Genomic DNA, 22907 nt, shown 5'->3' on the forward strand with positions numbered 1-22907 from the left:
CTTTCTGCTCCTTGCGTTTTCCAGAGAAAACCACAAACAAAGAAGAAGACTAACAAAAGTCTTTAGTTGTGCAGGAAAAAAACATAAAAGCACGGACCACGTCCAAATTGTGCAAAAGACCTTCCTTCTTAGAAGGATTAGGACACAAGGAAGGCCCAACAATGTCCTGATTAATGTTCCAATTAGAAACCACCTTAGGAAGAAATTCTAATTTGGTACGTAAGACTACCTTATCTGCATGGAGAATAAGATAAGGAGACTCATGCTGCAATGCCGAGAGCTCTGACACTCTCCGAGCAGAAGAAAAAATCACAAGAAAGAAAACCTTCCAAGATAACAACTTAATATCTAAGGAATGCATAGGCTCAAACGGAGTCCCATGAAGAACATTGAGAACTAAATGAATACTCCATGAAGGAGTAACTAGTTTAAACCCAGGCCTGATCCTAACTAAGGCCTGACAAAAAGATTGTACATCTGGAACATCTGCCAGACGTTTGTGTAACAAAAAACAGATAAAGCAGAGATTTGACCCGTTAGGGAACTCGTAAAAAAAAAAAACGAAAAAAAAAACACCTTATTGGAGAAAAGATAAAATCCTATGAATTCTAACTCTACTCCACGAGTAGCCCTTGGATTCACACCAGAAAAGATATTTCCGGCAAATCTTATAGTAAATTCTTCTAGTTACAGGTTTACTAGCCTGAATCATAGACCAAGCAGTCAGTTTCAAAGAAAACTAGATATGGATGAAGGAAGGGCCCCTCAATCAGAAGTTCCTTCCGCAACGGAAGTCCAAGGTGGTAGAGATGTCATCTCTGCCACATCTGCATACCAAAACCTGTGAAGCCAGGCTGGTGCTAAGAGGATCACCAGGGCCCTTTCCTGTGTAATTCGAGCAAATACTCGAGGAAGAAGAGCAACCGGAGGAAACCGGAATGCTAGACTGAAGGTCCAAGGGCTGCCAGAAACATCTATCAGCTCCGCCTGGGGGTCCCTGGATCTAGACCCATATAACGGGAGATTGACAGTGTCACAATGTCATGAGATCAAATTCCGGCTGAACCCACTTGAAAATCAGACTGAAAAACACCCATTCTCCCGGATGAAAAATCTGCCTGCTCAGGAAAACCGCCTCCCAGTTATCCACCCCTGGGATGTGGATCGTCGACAGACAGCAAGAATGGGCCTCCGCCCATAGAATTATTTTGGATACCTCAGTCATCGTTAAGGAATTCCTCGTTCCTCCCTGATGATTGAGGTAAGTTTCGGACGATACGTTGATCAACTGGAACCTGATAAACTGGAAATGGAGATCGCACTCCACTCCAGAATGCTAATAGGAGAACAGACTCATGCTGAGTCCAACCTCCATGCCCTAGAAGGCTAGCGTCAATTGTTCCAAACATCCAAGATGGTCTGCGAAAGCAGGATTCCTGGAAAAAATGCTCCAGAAACAATCACCATTGAAAAAGAATCCCTTGTCTCCTGCTCCATCAAGGAGACAAATCTGTATAATCTCTGATCGATCGCCAGAGCCTACTTAAATGCAGAGATCTGAGAGAAAAACGAGCAAACGGGATGCTGTTGCCGCCACCATCAGCCCGACCGAGGAATAGATTCAAGGACTAGACCAGTATTGATACTCTGATTTCCTGACAGCCTGTCAGACAAATCTTCATCGATATGGAACTATTAAAGTTCCTCAGAAGTTACCCTTGTGAATGGGACTGAGAAACTCTGTTCCAAATTTACCCTCCACCCGTGAGATCGCAGGAAGGAAAACACCATCTCTATGTGACATCTGAACTTGCTGGAAGGATGGCTCTTGAACCAGTGATGTCGACAAGATAGAATGCCACCGCAATGCCCCGAAACTGAAGCACCGCCCAACAGAGATTTCAGAGCTCTTGAGAAAAATCTAAAGGCTGTGGCAAGACCGAAAGGAAGAGCCATGACTGGAAGCGTTGTCCAGAAAGGCCAACCCTAGAATCTTTAGACGATTCCTGATAATGGCCTAAGAAAATACGCGTCCTTTAATCCATGTCATAAATTGATTCTCTTGGATCAAGAGAAAAATGGAACTAATAGTTTCCATCTTAAAGGACGGTACAAAAGATATTACTTCCATCAAGCCAGATCCCTTCAAGGTCTTCTCCTTGCAAGGAATTGCTAAAAGCTTAAGCTTAGAGCATACATCCGTAGAACAAGGCTCTAACTATAACACTCTGTGAGCTGGAACAGGAAACCCTGAAACCTATGCTCCCAGATTGATAACTTGAAGGAAAACATTCGAAATAAAGGAATTAGCTAACTCAAAGGCTTTCCTCCTATCCTGGATCCCCATCCAGGGAAGTTTCTGACTTAGTAGCATCAGAAAAAGCATCAGACCAATATGCCGTCACACCAGTAACGGTAGCAAAGTACATAGCTGGTTGCCATTATAAGCCCTGGTGTTGATTTCCTTCTACTTCTTATCCATAGGACCTTCAAACCAACTAGCCTCTAAGGGTATCGTAGTTCTCTTAGCCAAGCTGGAAACTACTCTTTCCACCCTAGTGAATACTTGTTCAGCCTCCATAGCTAAGCAACCTATGGAAAATATCTTTTTAATTATAGGGAATGCGGTTCCTTCCATTGCTTAATAACTTACTGGACGCACTAGATAACACCAGAAGTGTCGGAGTCGCCCAGGGTAGCTAAAACCTCCTAAAGAAACAAATGGAGGTAATCAAGGTAAAAAAAAAACAGAGAAAAACAACCTCAGGGTCAAATAAAGATATGCCATCTGAGCCTGAGAATTCTCTATCAGATAATCCCAAATTATCTTCCACTTTCCGTTAATAGGGAAGAAACAGCTGGGATAGCAACTATTAAATCAATCACCCTAACTGATTGAAAGTAATTCCTCTAATAATGTATTCTACCTTGTGGTAAAACTAATCATGTATGAAATGCAAAGTAAGAGTTAGAGGAAGTGCAGGGCACTGCATGTGGGCCATACCATTATGTGGGACACTATAGGAGAAATTTGTGGCATAGAATGACCATAGTCAACAGGCTCCTATTAGTAGGAGAAGATTCAGAGAAGACAGAATCCTTCTCTCTTTTTTTTTTAAATAATTTTTTTATTATTTTTTTTAAAATTGACACAAACGTTACTATATCTTTAAAATGAAAAAGTTTTTTGTGTGTACTTGTTCCATCCTACAACACAAAGGACGGATTAACAAATAAACAGTGAAATTATGTCAATTAAGATTAACAGATAAAAACCTTACTGTCTCTTTAAATTATAAACAGCAACTTTTTTATCCTTGTGTGCTGTCTCTTTAAATTAAACGGCAACCTTTTTACCTTGTCTGCGGAAAAGTGCTTAGACTAACCCACAAACAGAGAAACAACCACTGAGAACTCAGTTAACTTGCTGAGGCTCCTAATTCCTTAAAATGTCATGTACCTTCTATGAAGAAAAAACATGACAGATTGTAAACTGATCCGGAGCGCAGCTAGAAAGTAGTAAGGACACATGCTGAGGGTCCTTCTCAGAAACTGCTCTAACTCCGATTAAATGGAAAAGCAAGTGCAGGCTAAGACCCAAACATAGCTACGCCCTTCTTGGGTGTGATACTAACATCCCAGAGCCTATATCATAGTAAAAAAGAAATAGAAATATGCGCTGCTGAAAAAAAACGGCGCCAAAACTAAACCCCGCCCTTTGTGGGCGTAATATACATGCTCTCCTGGTCGCCATCATTATATTAAAGATAGACTACCGGGAGATGTTACTGAAAACATCGCTGAACCAGGGGCAAATTAAAATACCAGTGAAAGGTAGAAGATGTGCCTAACATAAATGGCTTATACAACTGAATTGAGCCAGTTTATAAAAATATAAAGATAATATCTTAAATGGTTTAGCCCTCACTGTTATAGGGCATTATCCTCATGGTATCCACTTGGATTAAGGGCCCCCCAAAAGCCACTCTCCTCAGCCCCAGTGCCTCTGTAAACATGCTGTCAGATCCTCCTATAGCTGTATATAGGAGATATATGTCCCAGTAAAGTGCTATACTTCCTCTGTCCTGAATCCTTCTGTGTGCTTCAGACCCAGAATAAAAAAAGTTAGCACTTACCTCTATATTCTGCCAGACAGCAGGGCAGCTCAGCAGGTTTAGGAGGCCCTCTCCCTCCCATAGCCCTGTGGAAGATGATAAAGCATGAGTTAAGCATTGCTTAGGCTATCAGGAGAAGGGCAGCATAAATATATGGGAGGCGCAATGAGAATTATGTCCCACCAGTTCCCATTGCTCTAAAGCCACCAAAAGCTCTACTGTAGAGACTGATATGGACTACGGCTACACCCTATAACAAAACAGCACATTCTGGCACTACTTTAAAAATAAAAAACTCTTGATTGAAGAATCTATTTCTAACACCTCACTTTACCTCTTCCTATCACTAACGTAGGCAAAGTGAATGACTGGAGTGGGAGGGAAGGGAGGAGCTATTTAACAGCTCTGCTGTGGTGCTCTTTGCCTCCTCCTGCTGACTAGGAGGTGAATATCCCATAAGTAATGAAGATGATCCGTGGACTCATCGTGTCTTTAAGAAGAAAAGTGTGTAGAGAGGACCAAGTTGCAACCTTGCAAATCTGTTCCACAGAAGCTTTATTTTTGAATGCCCAGGAAAAGGAAACAGCCCTCGTGGAATGAGCTGTAATTCTCTCAGGAGGCTGCTGTCCAGCAGTTTCATAGGCCAAAACAAATTATACTCTTCAACCACAAAAAAGAGAAGTAGCCATAGCTTTCTGACCCTTGCGTGTTCCAGAGAAAACAAAGCAGAAGACTGGCAAAAATCCTTAGGCGCCTGTAAGTAGTATTTCAACGCACGCACCACATCTAGGTTGTGCAGCAGACACTCTTTATGAGAAGAAGGGTTAGGACACAAAGAAAGAACAATGATTTCTTGATTAATGTTCCTATCCGAAACCACTTTAGGGAGGAACCCTAACTTAGTACGCAGAACTACCTTATCTGAATGAAAAATAAAGTAAGGGGATTCACACTGCAACGCCGAGAGCTCTGAGACTCTATGAGCAGAAGAAATTGTAACAAGAAACAAAACTTTCCAAGATAAAATCTTAATATCTAAGGAATGCATAGGCTCAAACGGAGCCTGCTGAAGAACTTTAACAAGGTTAAGACTCCAGGGAGGAGTAACAGGTTTGAACACAGGCTTGATTCTGATGAAAGCCTGACAGAAAGATTGCGCAGACTTGCAGATAAACCCTTCTCCAGACCCTCTTGGAGAAAGGATAAAATTCTAGGAATTTGAACTCTACTCAAGAGTAGAGAACTCTACACAAATACAGATATTTACGCCATATCTTATGGTAAAATCTTCCTAGTTACAGTCTTACAAGCCTGAATCAATGTCTCAATAACTGACTCCCAAAAAACGCGCTTAGATAAAATTAAGCATTCAATCTCCAAGCAGTCAGCTTCAGAGAAACGAGATTTGGATGAATGAAGGGCCCCTGAAGTAGAAGGTCCTTCCTCAGTGGAAGTCTCCAAGGTAGAAGAGAAGACATCTCCACTAGGTCTGCATACCAGATCCTGCAAGGCCACGCCGGTGCATTGAGAATCACTGACGCCTTCTCCTGTTTGATTCGGGCAATAACCCGTGGAAGTGGAGCGAACGGAGGAAATAGGTATGCTAGACTGAAATTCCAAGGAACCGCCAGAGCATCTATCAGCATCCCAATTGTCCACTCCTGGAATGTGGATCACAGATAGACAGCAGTTGTGGATCTCCGCCCACCGAATAATCTTGGCTACCTCTGACATGGCCAAGGAACTCCGAGTTCCTCCCTGATGATTGATGTAAGCCACTGAAGTTATGTTGTCCGACGAACCTGATAAACCGGGCTGAAGCTGAGGCCAGGCCAGAAGAGCACTGAAGATTGCCCTCAGCTCTAGAATGTTTATGAGGAGAACAGACTCCCGAGTCCATGTCCCCTGAGCTTTTAGCAAGCCCCAGACTGCTCCCCATCCCAGCAGACTGGCATCAGTTGTCAAAATCACCCAGGTAAGTCTGCGGAAGCAGGTTCCCTGGGAGAGATATTCCTGAGACAACCACCAAGGAAGAGAATCTCTTGTCGCCTGATCCAGATGTAATCGCAGAGACAGATCCGCATAATTCCCGCTCCATTGCCTGAGCATGCATAACTGCAGAGGTCTGAGGTGGAAACGGGCAAACGGAATGATATCCATGGCAGCTACCATCAGACCGATCACCTCCATACATTGAGCCACTGACGGCCGAGGAGAGGACTGAAGGCCCAGACAAGAGTCGAAGATTTTTGATTTTCTTACCTCGGTCAGAAATATTTTCATTGACAGGGAATCTATTATGGTTCCCAGGAACACTACCCTTGTAGCTGGAATTAAGGAACTATTTCCCAAATTCACCTTCCATCCGTGAGAACGTAGAAAGGATAACAACATCTATGTGTGGGAGTCCGCTTGTTGAAGGGTTGGCGCAACCGGATCACCGCCAACAGGGATCCCAGGACCTTTGAAAAAATTCTGGGAGCTGTGGCAAGGCCGAATGGAAGAACCACAAACTGGAAGTGTATGTCTAGAAATGCGAACCTCAGAAACTTGTGATGATCCCTGTGGATGGAAAAATGCAGGTACGCATCCTTTAAATCTACTGTTGTCATGAATTGACCATCTTGAACCAAGGGAAGAATGAAACGAATAGTTTCCATCTTGAAGGATGGTACTATGAGGAACTTGTTTAGACTCTTGAGATCTAAAATTGGTCTGAAAGTTCCCTCTTTTTTGGGAACCACAAACAGATTGGAGTAAAATCCCAGACCCTGTTCCTGCATTGGAAAAGGATCTATCACTCCCAGGTCGGAAAAGTCTCAGACACAGTGTAAGAACGCCTCTCTTTATCTGGCCTATAGATGATCTTGACAGCAGAAACCTGCCCCTGGGAGGAAAGGTATGGAACTCTAGTTTGTATCCCTGGGACACTATGTCCACCGCCCAGGGATCCGGGACATCCCGAACCCAGGCCTGAGCGTAGAAGGAAAGTCTGCCCGCCACAAGATCCGGTCCCTGATCGGGAGCAGGTCCTTCATGCCGACTTTAAATCATCAAAGGGACACTGTACACAAAAAAATTATTTTGTGATTCAGATAGAGCATGCAATTTTAAGCAACTTTCTAATTTACTCCTATTATCAAATTTTCTTCGTTCTCTTGCTATCTTTATATGAAAAAGAAGGCATCTAAGCTTTTTTCTTGGTTCAGCACTCTGGACAGCAGTTTTTGATTGGTGGATGAATTTATCCACCAATCAGCAAGGACAACCTAGGTTGTTAACCAAAAATGGGCCGGCATCTAAACTTACATTCTTGCATTTCAAATAAAGATACCAAGAGAATAAAGAAGATTTGATAATAGGAGTAAATTAGAAACTTGCTTAAAATTGTATGCTCTATCTGAATCATGAAAGAAATTTTTTGGGTACAGTGTCCCTTTAACATGCTTCTTAGATTGCTTCCCCTTGTTCCAAGACTGGTTTGTCCTCTAGGAAGGTTTGGACTGATCTTGATTGGCAGAGGGAGAGGAATGCTTACCTTAGAGTAGTTTTTGTTCCTTTAGAAAATTCAGACGTCCCTTCTGTTTATTCCTCTTATCCTGAGGGAGGAAATGACCCTTTCCTTCCGTAATGTCGGAAATAATTTCAGCCAAGTCCGGCCCAAACAAGGTCTTACCTTTGTAGGGAATCGCCAAAAGCTTAGATGAAACATCCGCAGACCAGGATTTTAACCATAAGGCCCTGCGGGCCAGAACGGCAAAACCCGAAATCTTTGCTCCCAGCTTAATAACCTGTAGGGAAGCATTCATAATAAAGGAATTGGCCAACTTAAGAGCCTTGATCCTATCCTGGATCTCTAAAAGGGGAGTTTCTGTCTGAATAGAATCAGACAGTGCATCAAACTTCTTATCCATAGGATCCTTAAAGGAACAGCTATAATCTATGGGAATAGTAGTTCTCTTAGCCAAAGTGGAAATTGCCCCTTCCACTTTAGGGACCATTTGCCAAGACTCCTTGATAGAGTCAGCAAAAGGAAACATCTTCTTAAAAAATGGGGATGGAGAAAAAGGAACGGAGGTGTTCCAGCTTAAATCTGAATGATACCACTTCAGCATCAAAAGCAGGAATGAGATTTCCCCCTCAGATGCCACGAAGTAACTTCCTCCTCAGATTTCTGGGAAGTAACATTCAGAATATCACAACTGTCAGAAACCTTACTCACTGAATCTTTAGATTTCCTCTTGCGCTTTCCCTGCAGCATGGGAAAGGCAGACAGCGCATCAGTTACGGCAGAAAACATAAGGGTAGCGATGTCTTGCAACGAAACTCCAACCAGAGTTTGAGAGGGGCACTGCATGTATGCACGATAAAGTTTGGGACATTTGAGGAGAAAGCTGTGGCATATCTTGGACAGTTTCAGGAGAACCCTGAACAGCATCCGCCTTAGACAATGCTGGCTCAGAATCAAAAAGTCTATCCCTGTGATTCAAAGTTAGATTCTCAGTACATGAGGAACAGAAAGGGACTGGTGGTTCTACATTAGCATCAAAACATAAAGAACAAGTAACATTCTGCAGGGCCTCTTGGTCTATCTTTACCCAAGATTAAACAAATGAAAAATAAAATGCTTTTATTTGTCCTTTTAAATTATTTCACAAAAAACGCTACTGTCCCTTTAAATTTTAAAACAATTTTTTATCTTGCAAAAAATAAATGCATGTCTTAGAGCACCCCAGACAGCCTCTACACCTCAGTTAGCCCTGCTGAGGTGCCTACCTGTCCTGCTGACCACCGGAGATAATATTGTTAGAAATATCCGGACTCAACTCAGAGCTGCTCCACTCGGTATCCGGAGACCGCTAAAACAGAAAGGCTAAACCCCAGGAAAAAGCAGAACAAACTTGCACTGCTGAAAAATAATAAAATCTTGATTGAAGAATCTTCTTCCAGACACCTAAACATTACCAGCTCCTTGCTCTTAACATAGGCAAAGAGAATGACTGGAAGGGAGGTGATATTTAACAGCTTTGCTGTGGTGCTCTTTGCCTCCTCCTGCTGGCCATGAGTGATATTGCCAATAGTAATTAGAGATGATCTGTGGACTCACCGTGTCATTAGAAAGAAAAAGGGCCAAACAGTCTCAACCCGAAGGAAGAGATACTGTCATCAAGGAAAACAGATCCAAAAGGACAATTCCAAAGAAGACCTTAAAAAAAGACGAGGATCATTACCCAGAGCAATCCTTAGCAGGATCCGCTCTGGACCCTCACCAACAAATAGGAACAGGACAGCGAAGAATGAGTGCAATCCTTCGGGTCGACTGCAAATCACGATCTAGGCGAGGCTATTTGTAACCCATCAGTGAAACAGCTTGCGAGCACACATTCAAGGTGCAAATAGCTGCAGCTGGTTTCAAACTGCAAACCTCGCTGTAAGGAACACCTAGTCACCCTGATGCTTCTTCTTAAAAGGAGAGATGAGAACTAGCCTGCCTGGGTACAATAGGCCTCCTCTCCATATGTAGTCCTGCACGGGCAGAGCCTCAAATTTTTTTTGAAGCTCATGGAAGTTCCACTTCACGAAAACTCTAGCAAAAAGCAAAAGCATAATTCGATCTGAAGAGTACCCAGAGAGACTAACTCCTCATCTGAGTGAGAAGCTCACCATCCAACCAGACAGCCAATTACACCAGCACCACGTGGATGATATAAGCCGTAAGGAACAGAGTTTAGTGACCGACCAGGACCAGCCTGCTACATAGGGCATTCAAAACTGACCCAGGCCACAGAAAAAAACTAATTATGCTTACCTGATTCATTCATTACTGTTGGGAATTAAGAACCTGGCAACCAGGAGGCGGCAAAGACACCCCAGCCAAAGGCTTAAATACTTTCCCTACTTTCCTCATCCCCTAGTCATTCTGCCGAGGGAACAAGGAACAGTAGGAGAAATATCAGGGTATAAATGGTGCCAGAAGATAAATGAAATTAGGTCCGCCCATCGTAGATACAGGCAGGAGCCGTGGACTCACCTCCCCTCGATGGACATGAAATTATCAGGTAAGCATAATTTATGTTTTCCATCTAAAGGGGAAGTGAGTCCACAGCTTCATTTATTACTGTTGGGAACATATACCCAAGCTCTAGAGGACACCGGGAGGGAAAAGGCGGACCCTAATCTGGGGGCACCACAGCCTGCAAAACCTCTCCTCCAAAAACAGCTTCCGTAGAAGCAAAAACGTCAAATTTGTAAAACTTAGTAAAAGTGTGTAAGGAGGACCAGGTAGCTGCCTTACAAATTTGCTGCATAGAAGTCTCATTCTTGAAGGCCCAAGAAGAAGTCAAAGCACTAGTTGAATCAGCCGTGATCCTCTGAGGAGGCTTATGTCCCGCTGTCTCATAGGCCAAGCGAATCAAGCTCCTCAACCAAAAGGACAAAGTAGTAGAAGAGGCTTTCTGCCCCTTGCGTTTCCCTGAATACACCACAGAGAGAGATGTAGACTGTCTAAAATCCTTCGTAGTCTGAAGATAGAACTTCAGGGCACGAACCACATCCAGATTATGAAGTAACCTCTCCTTAGAAGAGGAAGGGTTAGGACACAAAGAAGGAACCAATATTTCCCAATTGATGTTACAGTTAGATACCACCTTTGGAAGAAACCCCAAATCGGTGCGAAGCACAGCCTTAGCCGCATGAAAGACCAGATAAGGCGGCTCACATTGCAAGGCAGCCAGTTCAGATACTCTGCGTGCCGATGCAATGGCCAACAGGAAGAGAACCTTCCAGGACAGAATCTTAATGTCAATGGAATGCATAGGCTCAAACAGAACCCTCTGCAAAACTTTAAGGACCAAGTTTAAGCTCCATGGGGGAGCAGACTGTCTAAAGACAGGCCTGATTCTAGACAGAGCCTGAACAAAGGATTGGATGTCAGGGAGCACAGTGAGTGTCCTATGCAACAAGACTGACAATGCCGAAATATGTCCCTTTAAGGAACTAGCGGCAAGACCCTTCTCCAAATCGTCCTGGAGAAAGGACAGAATCCTGGATACCGTCACCTTATGCCAAGGATATCCATGCTTCTCACACCAGGACAAGTCCACCACACCTTATGGTAGATGCAACGAGTGACTGGCTTCCTTGCCTGAACGAGAGTATCAATCACACTTTCCGAAAAGCCTCTCTTGGCCAAGACTAGGCACTCAATCTCCACGCAGTCAGCCTCAGAGAATCGAGATTTTGATGTTGAAAGGGGTCCTATTCCAGCAGATCCCTGCAACAGGGTAACCTCCACGGCGGGAGGATGACATCCCCACCAGATCCGCAAACCACATCCTCCACGGCTACGATGGAGCAAGCAGAATGGCCGAAGCTCGCTTCCGTTTGATGCGTGCCACTACACAAGGTAGAAGTGGTAACGGTGGAAAAATCTAAGCTAGGCTGAACCCCCAAGGCACCACCAAGGCATCTATTAGCTCTGCCTGGGGATCCCTGGACCTCGATCTGTATCGGGGTAACTTGCTGTTGAGTCTGGACGCCATGAGGTCTATTTCCGGCGTTCCCCACCTGAGACAAATCTCCACAAACACTTCGGGGTGAAGAGACCATTTCCCCGGATGGAAGGGTTGCCTGTTGAAAAAGTCTGCTTCCCAGTTGTCCACACCTGGAATGTGAATCGCTGAGAGCGAGCAGCTGTGGGACTCTATCCACTCCAAGACCTGAGACACCTCCCTCATAGCTAGGGAGCTCCTCGTAAGCCACCGAGGTAATGTTGTCGGTCTGGAATCTGATGAAGCTGAACGACCGCAGAAGAGGCCATGCCTTCAGAGCATTGTAGATTGCCCGGAGTCCCAGAATATTTATCGAAGGATAGACTCCTCCCGAGACCATTTTCCTTGTGCCATCCTAGCACCCCAAACAGCTCCCCATTCTGTAAGACTCGCATCCGTGGTGACAATCTCCCAGGACGGCCTCAAAAAGGATGTCCCCATGGACAGTTGCTCCGGATGGATCCACCACGAGAGGGAGATCCGAGCATCCATGGATATCTGCTGTGATAGATCTGAATGATCGCCATCCCACTGTCTCAACATGCACAATTGAAGAGGTCTGAGATGGAACCTAGCGAATGGAATGATGTCTATACTGGAAACCATGAGTCCGATCACCTCCATACACTGAGCCACCGAGGGGCTTGAGGAGGACTAAAGGGCAAGACAAGAGGACGCAATCTTCCTGTGTCAACGGTCTGTGAGAAAAATTTTCATGGACATAGTCTATTATCGTACCCAGGAACTCAACCCTGTTGTTGGGAATCAGGGAACTCTTTCCTGAGTTGATCTTCCAACCGTGAGATTGGAGCAAAAGAAGAAGAGCCCTCGAATGATGAGTGACGGCGCCAGGACTAGGATGTTGTCCAGGTAGGGCGCCACAGCAATGCCTCTGGCTCTGGCCACTGCAAGTAGTGCCAACAGACAAAAAGGAAGGGCCACAAACTGGAAGTGTCGGTCCAGAAACGTAAATCTTAGGAACTTGAAGGGGTCCCTGTGGATTGGCACATTAAGGTAAGCGTCCTTCAAGTCTAAGGCTGTCCCTCTTGAACTATGGGCAGAATAGATCTGATCGTTTCCATTTTGAATGATGGAACACTCAGAAACTTGTTTAAACACTTTAGGTCCAGAATTAAGCGGACTGTGCCCTCCTTCTGTGGAACCACAAAAAGATTTGAATAGTATCCTAGACCCCTTTCTGCTTGGGGTACTGGTACGATGACACCTAGAGAGGAGAGATCTCTCACACATTCTAGAAAGGCTTCTCTCTTTTCCAGTTTTGAAGACAGGTTTGATAGGAGGAATCTGCCCCTGGGCAGATCGGATCTGAACCCTATCCTGTATCCCTGGGCGACAACGTCCAGAACCCAAGGATCCTGAATGTCCTGTAACCATGCTTCTGAGAAGAGAGATAATCTGCCCCCTACTTGTTCCAGAGACCGGTCGGGGGCCGCCCCTTCATACCGATTTTGTCTCGGCGGGCTTCTTGCTCTGCTTAGACCTGTTCCAAGAATGAGCCAGATTCCAAGTTCCCTTTGGGCTGGTCCGCTTTCGCAGTGGGCTGCTGGTGCTGAGTCTTGTCCGCACGAAAGGGACGAAAAGTAGATCTTTTAGGCTTAGCCTTCTTATCCTGCGGTAGGAAAGCTCCCTTGACTCACGTAACCGTGGATATGATCGAATCCAATCTTGGACCAAACAGAACCTTCCCTTGAAAAGGCAGGGACAACAGCTTCGACTTAGAGGTCATGTCCGCAGACCAAGACTTTAGCCACAGAGCCCTGGGAGCTAAAACGGAAAAACCTGACATTTTAGCGTTCAGGCGAATAATTTGCATATTGGCATCACATATGAAAAAATTGGCAATCTTCAGCGCCTTAATCTGGTCTTGTATCTCGTCAATGGAAGTCTCCCCCTCGACCATTTCACACAGGGATTCACACCAATATGTCGCAGCTCCGGCGACCACGGCTACAGCCGCTGCCGGCTGAAAAACAAACCCTGTGTGTTGAAACATTTTCCTTAACATGTTTTCCAACTTTTAATACATGAGCTCTTTTTAACAACGAACTATCCTCCAGGGGAATAGTTGTCCGCTTTGCGAGCGTGCAGATAGCACCATCCACCTTAGGGACAGTACCCTACCCCACCGCTTCAGCTGAGAGCCCGGGACGGGGAACAGTTTATTAAAGGAAGAAGAAGGGGAAAAGGAAGAACCAAATCGCTCCAATTCAATCTTAATATTTGCCATCTTAACAGGAACTGGGAAGGCCTGAGGCACCCCCCTGTCCACATATACCTTATCAAGCTTAGGAATCGCAGGTTCATCTGGAAGTTTTGGTTCCAGAACCTCCAGAGTAACAAGCACTTACCTCACCAAAAAGCGCAAATTTTCCATCCTAAACCTAAAGTCAGGCTCCTCCGCCGCAGGTTTAGATGACAGGACTCCGACCCAGAAGAGGACTTCTCCGAAGAGTCAGAGTGGGCCTCGTCATCGTAGAACACCTTTCCACAGACGTAGACAAACCCCTGGGCCGGGCCGCCATGATACACCCTACGCTTGGACTTAGCAGAACGTGGTAAGGCATGGATCACTTTCGATACCGCCGTTTGCAGTTGATCCGCAAAATCTGACGGCCAACGAATCTCTCCTGCAGGAGTAATGGTTGGACTCTGGGGCGCTGCATGTGCAATAGGAGAAGGATGCAGGGAACGCACCTCACGGGACGGGGACTCCTCCGAGGTGGACGGCACAGTAGTACTATACATCCGTTTGCTCTTAGATGTCGTAACTTTATTAAGGCATGTGGAACATAGTTGAGCAGGCTGATCAACCAGAACCTCCTCACAATAAACACAGGAATGAGACCTAGTTAAAGAGGGCGAGCCTTCTAACGCGTCAGAGTCCGCCATAGCTTGCACTAATATTAAGGACTAGATTAACTTAATAAATAGGCACCTTTATAACCTACAAAGGCCGGGGCACTTACCACCTCCTATGACCCGGACTACAGAAACCGTTTCGTCTCCTGCGCCGCTGATCAACAGAGAAAGGTAGATAGCCACACCGGTCACATGGAATGCCCGGCAGGAACCGCCCCTGCCTAAGGAGAAAACGCGCCAAAAAAGGGCCAGGCCATACTCCCAAAAGTCACCCGAAAGTTACACACATTGCCAGTGCCTAATCTCACACACAACGCAGCAATGATACAACAATATCATGTATAAACCCCCCTGTTCAATAATCCCCTTTTTAGGAATATTAACACTTGATTCTTTAAAGATAAAAGGCGCCACACTGTGACCCTGTCTTCCATGTTATCATTGTGTAATAAAAATGAAACGATCTTATCAGAATCCAAGCTGTGGAACAGGAACTCGGCCCTTCAAGTATGACAGGTTAGTAGCCTCGCTCCTGACATGGACTTGAGTGTAAAAAGCAGGCAGCAAAACTGGTCAACGCTGATTGCTTGTGGAGCTGTTAATATGAGTCGGGATGGGTTCGCAGGAAGACTCTCCCTGCATCTCTGGACTCTAACTTTCACCCATGCTCTCACAGAGGCTGACAGGACTACTTAAAACTCCAGTCCCATTCCGAAGAGTACTACCCTCCATAAGAGACTACTCCGATCTTCGGCACTTCTCTGCCGTCCTCCTGTGACGAAAGGCAAAGAATGACTGGGGGATGAGGGAAGTGGGGGAGGTATTTAAGCCTTTGGTTGGGGTGTCTTTGCCTTCTCCTAGTGACCAGGTTCTTAATTCCCAACAGTAATGAATGAAGCTGTGGACTCTCCTCCCCTTTAGATGAAAATCAAGATCCCATAGGATCGACAAAACTAAGGACATAATGTACTGAAACCTTAACCTGCGACTTCCGCAGAAGTGCTCAAGCGACCACAAAATCGCCAGTATCAAATTCCAGAGAAGAAATGTTTCCCAATGGAAAAATTATAACAGACATAAGCTTCCAAAAGAAATAAAACACCCAAGAAGAATAGGTACACTAACAGGACCAGCCAATCAGAGACCCCATTCCTTCAAAGCTCAGAACTGGAATAAGATACCCCCAAAAAAAGGAAATTGGAGACGATAAGGAGAATAACTGCATCCCCACACGTCTAACCCAGCTTGCCGTCTGGAACAGAAGACCGCGGATCCCCCAACCTATTAGGACTGAGATCCTCCAGCATTGTCAAAACATGCCGCAGCAGGACACGAAGGAGCGCCACTCTATAACAAAAAACAAGACTTACCTCCCCCGGGGCAAGTGACGACCCTGGCCCGAGGGTTGGACCCCTGAAGCTTCAGAGGAAACCGCTTCCCCAGATGGCTGACCTGACCCAGACGATCCCACGCCTGACGAGCCCTGGTTAGCAGAACACGGACAGTATCTCAGCAACACCTCCCTCTCTGGAAGATGTAAATGCGCCAATGTGGAACCGTGCCATAACCTCTGGAGGAAACAAGCGGCCTACACCCCCCAATGGCTGGGGCACTCACCACCTCCTGTGACCCAGACAGCTAGCGAACAGATTCTCTCCGTCGCCACACGGTCAGGAATACAGAAATAGAGGAGAACAGAACGTGAGCAAGCCTAGTCACAAGGTACACCGTGCAGACCAGAAAAAGCATGCCAAGGCCACCAGGGCCGTGCAGCCTGACAAAAAGGCTGTTATGTTCCGATATAGCCACAAGCCCAATTTACACTACACATTAGCAGACACAATCAAATAACAAACATTATTAAAGTCCCCCCTGTTCAATAACCCCCCTCAGGAGATATTAACCCATGATTCCATAAGATACAGGAGTCCCACTGAGATGCTGACTTCTTCGTTTACATTACATTCACATCATCAAAGTAAAATGAAACGATCTTACGTGAATCTATGCGGTGGAACAGGAACACGGCCCTTCGAGTGTGACAGATAGTATTAGCTTCACTTCTGACATGGACTTGAGTGAAGAAAGCAGGGAGCGAAACTCGTCAACGCTGATTGCTAAGGAGCTGTTAACATGAGTCGGGATGGTTTCGCAGAAAGACTCTCTCTGCATCTACGGACTCTAACATTCATCCATGCTCTCACTGAGAGGCTGACAGGATTACTTAAAACTCCAGTCCCATTTCGAAGAGTACTACCATCCATAAGAGACTATCTTAACCCCTTAAGGACCAGCGACGTACCCTGTATGTCGCTGGCCTTTTTTTGGGACTTGATTGTTATATAGCGCGGTCTTGCTACCAGCGTTGAGACTGCTCTATTCCACAAAGCCTGCTGGAGGGAGTGCATTAATAGCGTGTTCTTGCTAGACTTGTGCTATTATGTCCTGTAAAAACCCTTAACGACCAGTGACATACAGGGTACATTGTGGTCATTAAGGGGTTAAATCTTCCAACACTTCTCTGCCAACGTCCTGTGACGAAAGGCAAAGAATGACTGGGGGATGAGGGAAGTGGGGGAGGTATTTAAGCCTTTGGCTGGGGTGTGTCTGCCTCTTCCTGGGGGCCAGGTTCTGAATTCCCAAAAGTAATGAATGCAGCTGTGGACTCTCCCCATTAATGTAGAAAACAAAACCCAGAAAGTCCTCCAATAAAGCACACCAAGGAATACAGATGCAACAAAAAAAAGCATAAATCAGATTATTATATAAAGAAAGTTCTTTGCTTTTTTTTGGTGCAGTACAAATTATTTATATGACCTACAGGTGGCACCAGAGAGACACCACTGAAACCTGCAACTCAAGAGTCTGTACTTCACAGCTGGCGCTGTACAAGTTCATCTACAGAGCCACAGCCAACCTTAGCCCTAATACCTAGAAATCAAAGCAAACCTTTTTCTGCAAGAAATAAACAGCACATACTCCTAAGATGTAGTAAGATAACCTTAACACATTGTGTTGCTATTCATGCTGGTGTAAACAGTACCTGCAATTTGCTGGTCTTATCCACCATCTCTGCCCGTAGGCGGTCTCCCTCCAACACCTTGGTATGCAGCTCCTGCACCTGCCCTTCCAGTTTTTTTCTCTTGTACTCTGATTCGGCTTTCATCTGTTGCAAAGTCTTCACCTCCACAGTCAGCTCCTTGTTATCAGATTCCAGGGTCTGTTTGTTTTTCTCCAGGTTTACTTTTAACTGCACAGAAATAGATACAAAATCAGCTCAACACAAGTGAAACAGGAGACGTCTCTTCCCAAAAAGCAGTGAAAAGCAGACTATAGATCGTTACAGTAGCTGTTACTGCTGGTTGTAGAAATCAGAATTGAAGCATTACACATGAATATCGCGAGTACCCATACGTCTGGGCCTGGCACAGACCTCAGCCCACTGTGTTAACCATGTAATGTCAGGCTCTCTCTTACCCTCTTGGCCTGCTCTAGCTGCTCTGACAGCTCCTCCAGGGCCGTTGCCTGCCGCTGTCTCATCTCTTGAATTTGAGCTTCATGATTTTTGGTCTCTTCTTCAATGTTTTTCTTTAATTCTGCCACTTCCTGTTCTCTCTTGGTCCTAAGAGAGAATTGTTTTTAATTTAAACCATTACAATATATATATATATATATATATATATATATATATATATATATATATATATATATATATATATATATATATATTTATATATATAAATGGCTATTCCAAAGGTTGAAAAAAGACGTGCACTTTGAGGTTTCAGGTGCAAATGAATGCAGAAGAAGTCGGCAGCTTGCGGAATTCAGCTCTCACACTAAGAATTAAATCCAGATTTCAGAATGTTGCACTTTCACAAGAAGAAATCCGGCGCCTTCTGCATTCATATATACATACATACACACATACATACATACACACATACATACATATATACACATATATACATACATACATCATACATATATACACACATATACATATATACACACATATACATATATACACACATATATACACACATACATACACACATATACATATATACATACATATACACATACATATATATACACATATACATACATACATACATATATACACACATACATACATATATACACACATATACATATATACATACATACACATATATACACACATACAAACATACATATATATACATACATACACACACACACACACACACACACACACACACATATACATATATATATATATATATATATATATATATATATTCATTAAATTGACACCATTAACAAGGGCTATGGTTGAACAACTACCAAACATGAGAAGACTTGATGGGCCTTTGGTTCTTATCAGCTGTATTACATAGAATACCTTAACTCCTGCTGGGCAGCAGTTGTATCCAGGGTATCCTCTAACTCAGTCTTCAGTGCCTCCAGCTCCTCGCTCAGGTCTCGCTTTTGCTTTTCAGCCTTATTACGTGAGGTCTTTTCTGATTCCAGATCTTCCTGCAGCTCAGCAATCTGAGCCTGCAGCTCCCGCACCAGTTTCAGAGTATTATTCTTCTGCACTACCTCATCATCTCCCCTGCAGACAGAGAGATAGAATATGATTGCAGGCTGCTTCCATGTTTAAGAGCTAAGAGACTAAAAGTTATGCCTAGTAAGCGAAATCAAATAGCCCAATTGTGCCATCAATCCCATTCCGGTTCTCAACTCACCTGGCCAATGCTGCTTGTAGCTCCTCCTCTTTCTTGGCCAACTGCAGCTTAAGCTCCTCAATTTGAGCCTGCAGCTCAGCAATTTGGTCCTGCAGGTCTGTGGTTTCTGCATCTAGTTTTCGCTTTGCCTTCTCTAGCTCTTGACGCGTTTTCTCTTCCTTCTTGAGTCTCTCTGTATAATGGAAAGAGTAAGAAAAGGAGAGAAGTAAAATAAGTGGTGAAAAAAAGGAGAGAAAGATTAAAAACAAATATGGATGAGACTCTATGCAGGTAAAGCGAAAATGAGAGAAAATATCTGAAATGCAACAAAAATTACCAGGTCCACCACCCATGACTACATTTCTTAAATGTAGCCACCAATCAGCAAGCGCTACCCAGGCACTGAATCAAAAATGGGCTGGCTCCTAAGCTTACATTCTTGTTTTTTTTCAAATAAAGATATCAAGAGAACAAAGAAAAACTGATAATAGGAGTAAATTAGAAAGTTGATTAAAATTGCATGCTCTATCTGAATCATGAGAATGTTTAATTATGACTAGACTATCCTTTTAAGATGAAACAAGTCTGGTATTTCACACAAGATATGAATGTACTGTAGGAGATAATGCTCCACTGTATATTATGACACCATACACATACCTTCCAGATCGGTAATCATCATCTCCTGCTTGTTCTTCAGTTTAGCCAAGTTTTTGGCTTTTTCTTCCTCCTCTGCCAGCTGAGAGGTGCACTCAGCAATCCTCTCATCCATTAGTTTCTTCTCCTAAGATATTTGTTTAAAGCAAATAAGTGACTTCTCATAGAAAAGAGCAATTCCTTATAATTATATTCCAACACAATACAAAGTTTCAACCAAACTTTTCTACTTACTCTGAAACCTCACATGCTTATTTGACCATAAAATACATAAGGTGCTATTATAACAGATCGCTCATATGTAAAGCCAGAACACAATATTAAATGGATCACCTTTTAGTGGGATTAATTTAAGCTCAACTGGAGCTTTTTTGGTAAGTATATTAGATTTGTATAGGTTGAACTTGATGGACTTCGGTCTTTTTTCAACCTCATCTACTATGTTACAACCCCGCCAATGTCAGAGGGTGTCTAACACTTTTCTCTAAAATGTATTTCCTTGCTGTGTTAATGTTAATATTGGTAACTATCTTCTCCAAATCTATACATCCCTGTATTCAGTATTGTATAATGTATATGTAAAGAAAATAACTGCCAGTCACCATGTCCACATCAGAAAAACAAACAAACAAGTGAAACAATGTTTGTATAAAGGATTATCTGAAAAAACTGCTAAAGATCTGTTTCTTGGTTAATTGGGGCCCAGTCAGTCTTCTTCCTTGATAAAATTGGACTGAGGTCTACTTACCTTAAGGAACTTTGAGTTCTGGTCCTCCAACACCAAGATGTCCTCCTCCATCTTCTTAATTTTAGCTTCAGCAGTTACTTTCTCTAACTGTAGCTTCTGCCGTGCAGCCTCCTCCTCATCCAGTTGCTCTTCCAGATCCTAAATACAGCAGAAGACACCATACTACAGCTGTCAGTCTGTGTGTCAGATATGAAAAATCATCTCTGTATTTCTCATCTGACCACTCTCACCCTGTGCAGAGCCTAAAAATCTAATTATTAAGAAATGCCACTTCAGAACTGTACAATACAACACAGCAACTGCACGCTGCTAGTCACACAAGTGGTATCACACACCTGGATGTGAGTCTGCATCTTCTTCTTCTCATTCTGTAGGATCTGGTTTCTCTCTTCCTCCTCTTCCATACGAATCTCTAGATCCCTAAGGATATCCTCCAGCTCCTGCTTCTTGATAGCCAGCCGGGCCCTCATCTCCTCTGCCTCAGCAAAGAGCTCAGTCTCAGCGTGAAGCTGCTCAGCAAGGATGTTCTTCTCCTCTACCAGCTGAGGAAGGAGACAATAACGGGAGGCTATGAACAATGCACCAAGCACTTGTTCTGTACTATAATTCTTTACATGTATCTCTTGTTTGACAGCTCGTATTTAATGTTACACAGAAGTTAAAGTTTCCTCTATCTAACTTTGCCAATTTCCTTAACCTCTTGGCTGAAAGACAGCTGCAAAAAAAAAATCATATTGCTTTGTGACTCTACTGCAGGCTAATAAGGGTGAAAAATCAACCACCAAACAGAGACTCGATCTGTCAAAAAGATATACTAATGTACAACAAAATTTCAAACCCAATAAAGTCTTAAGTTGGATGTCACAAAGAGTCTTTTTTACTTACCTGCTGGTGTTTTCTCTCCATCTCTATGAGCTCGCTCTCAACCTTTGTCTGCTTCTCCTTCACTTTCAGTAGCTCCTCATCCTTGGCCAGAAGTTCCTCCTCCTGACGAGTAACTTGTAGCAGAGGTTTTACCTGTAAAACAACACAAGACCATCCATTTGCTGTCAGAAGCAATTCAACATGAAATAAATTACTTAAAGGTTTCTTTTACAGCTTTTTGCAGGTAAATACCTTCTATATAATTGTGATTAAGTTCAGTATGTTTGCTATGGTATTGTGGGTAAAAACAGAATTTATGTTTACCTGATAAATTTCTTTCTCCAACGGTGTGTCCGGTCCACGGCGTCATCCTTACTTGTGGGATATTCTCTTCCCCAACAGGAAATGGCAAAGAGCCCAGCAAAGCTGGTCACATGATCCCTCCTAGGCTCCGCCTACCCCAGTCATTCGACCGACGTTAAGGAGGAATAATAGCATAGGAGAAACCATATGGTACCGTGGTGACTGTAGTTAAAGAAAATAAATTATCAGACCTGATTAAAAAACCAGGGCGGGCCGTGGACCGGACACACCGTTGGAGAAAGAAATTTATCAGGTAAACATAAATTCTGTTTTCTCCAACATAGGTGTGTCCGGTCCACGGCGTCATCCTTACTTGTGGGAACCAATACCAAAGCTTTAGGACACGGATGAAGGGAGGGAGCAAATCAGGTCACCTAAATGGAAGGCACCACGGCTTGCAAAACCTTTCTCCCAAAAATAGCCTCAGAAGAAGCAAAAGTATCAAACTTGTAAAATTTGGTAAAAGTGTGCAGTGAAGACCAAGTCGCTGCCCTACATATCTGATCAACAGAAGCCTCGTTCTTGAAGGCCCATGTGGAAGCCACAGCCCTAGTGGAATGAGCCGTGATTCTTTCGGGAGGCTGCCGTCCGGCAGTCTCGTAAGCCAATCTGATGATGCTTTTAATCCAAAAAGAGAGAGAGGTAGAAGTTGCTTTTTGACCTCTCCTTTTACCTGAATAAACAACAAACAGGGAAGATGTTTGTCTAAAATCCTTTGTAGCATCTAAATAGAATTTTAGAGCGCGAACAACATCCAAATTGTGCAACAAGCGTTCCTTCTTTGAAACTGGTTTCGGACACAGAGAAGGTACGATAATCTCCTGGTTAATGTTTTTGTTAGAAACAACTTTTGGAAGAAAACCAGGTTTAGTACGTAAAACCACCTTATCTGCATGGAACACCAGATAAGGAGGAGAACACTGCAGAGCAGATAATTCTGAAACTCTTCTAGCAGAAGAAATTGCAACTAAAAACAAAACTTTCCAAGATAATAACTTAATATCAACGGAATGTAAGG

The 22907-nt window shown here is 43.8% G+C and overlaps 1 protein-coding gene and 1 non-coding gene across 2 annotated transcripts in view; both read right to left on the bottom strand.

Annotated features, from left to right (window-relative positions):
* The window catches only part of MYH10 (myosin heavy chain 10), a gene marked incomplete in the record, with an annotated part of 607379 nt that overhangs the window by 109467 nt on the left and 475005 nt on the right, over positions 1 to 22907 (bottom strand). The window contains 8 exon segments of the mRNA XM_053709890.1: positions 17589 to 17795; positions 18023 to 18167; positions 18933 to 19145; positions 19279 to 19450; positions 19918 to 20041; positions 20663 to 20800; positions 20998 to 21204; positions 21548 to 21679. Of these exon segments, the coding sequence (XP_053565865.1) occupies positions 17589 to 17795; positions 18023 to 18167; positions 18933 to 19145; positions 19279 to 19450; positions 19918 to 20041; positions 20663 to 20800; positions 20998 to 21204; positions 21548 to 21679 (1338 nt within the window).
* LOC128646383 (U5 spliceosomal RNA) lies at positions 9639 to 9750 on the bottom strand. The gene has a single exon (XR_008400313.1). It is a non-coding gene; the product is annotated as a U5 spliceosomal RNA (small nuclear RNA).

The sequence above is a fragment of the Bombina bombina genome, chromosome 1 (assembly GCF_027579735.1).
Source record: "Bombina bombina isolate aBomBom1 chromosome 1, aBomBom1.pri, whole genome shotgun sequence".
Lineage (NCBI taxonomy): Eukaryota > Metazoa > Chordata > Amphibia > Anura > Bombinatoridae > Bombina > Bombina bombina.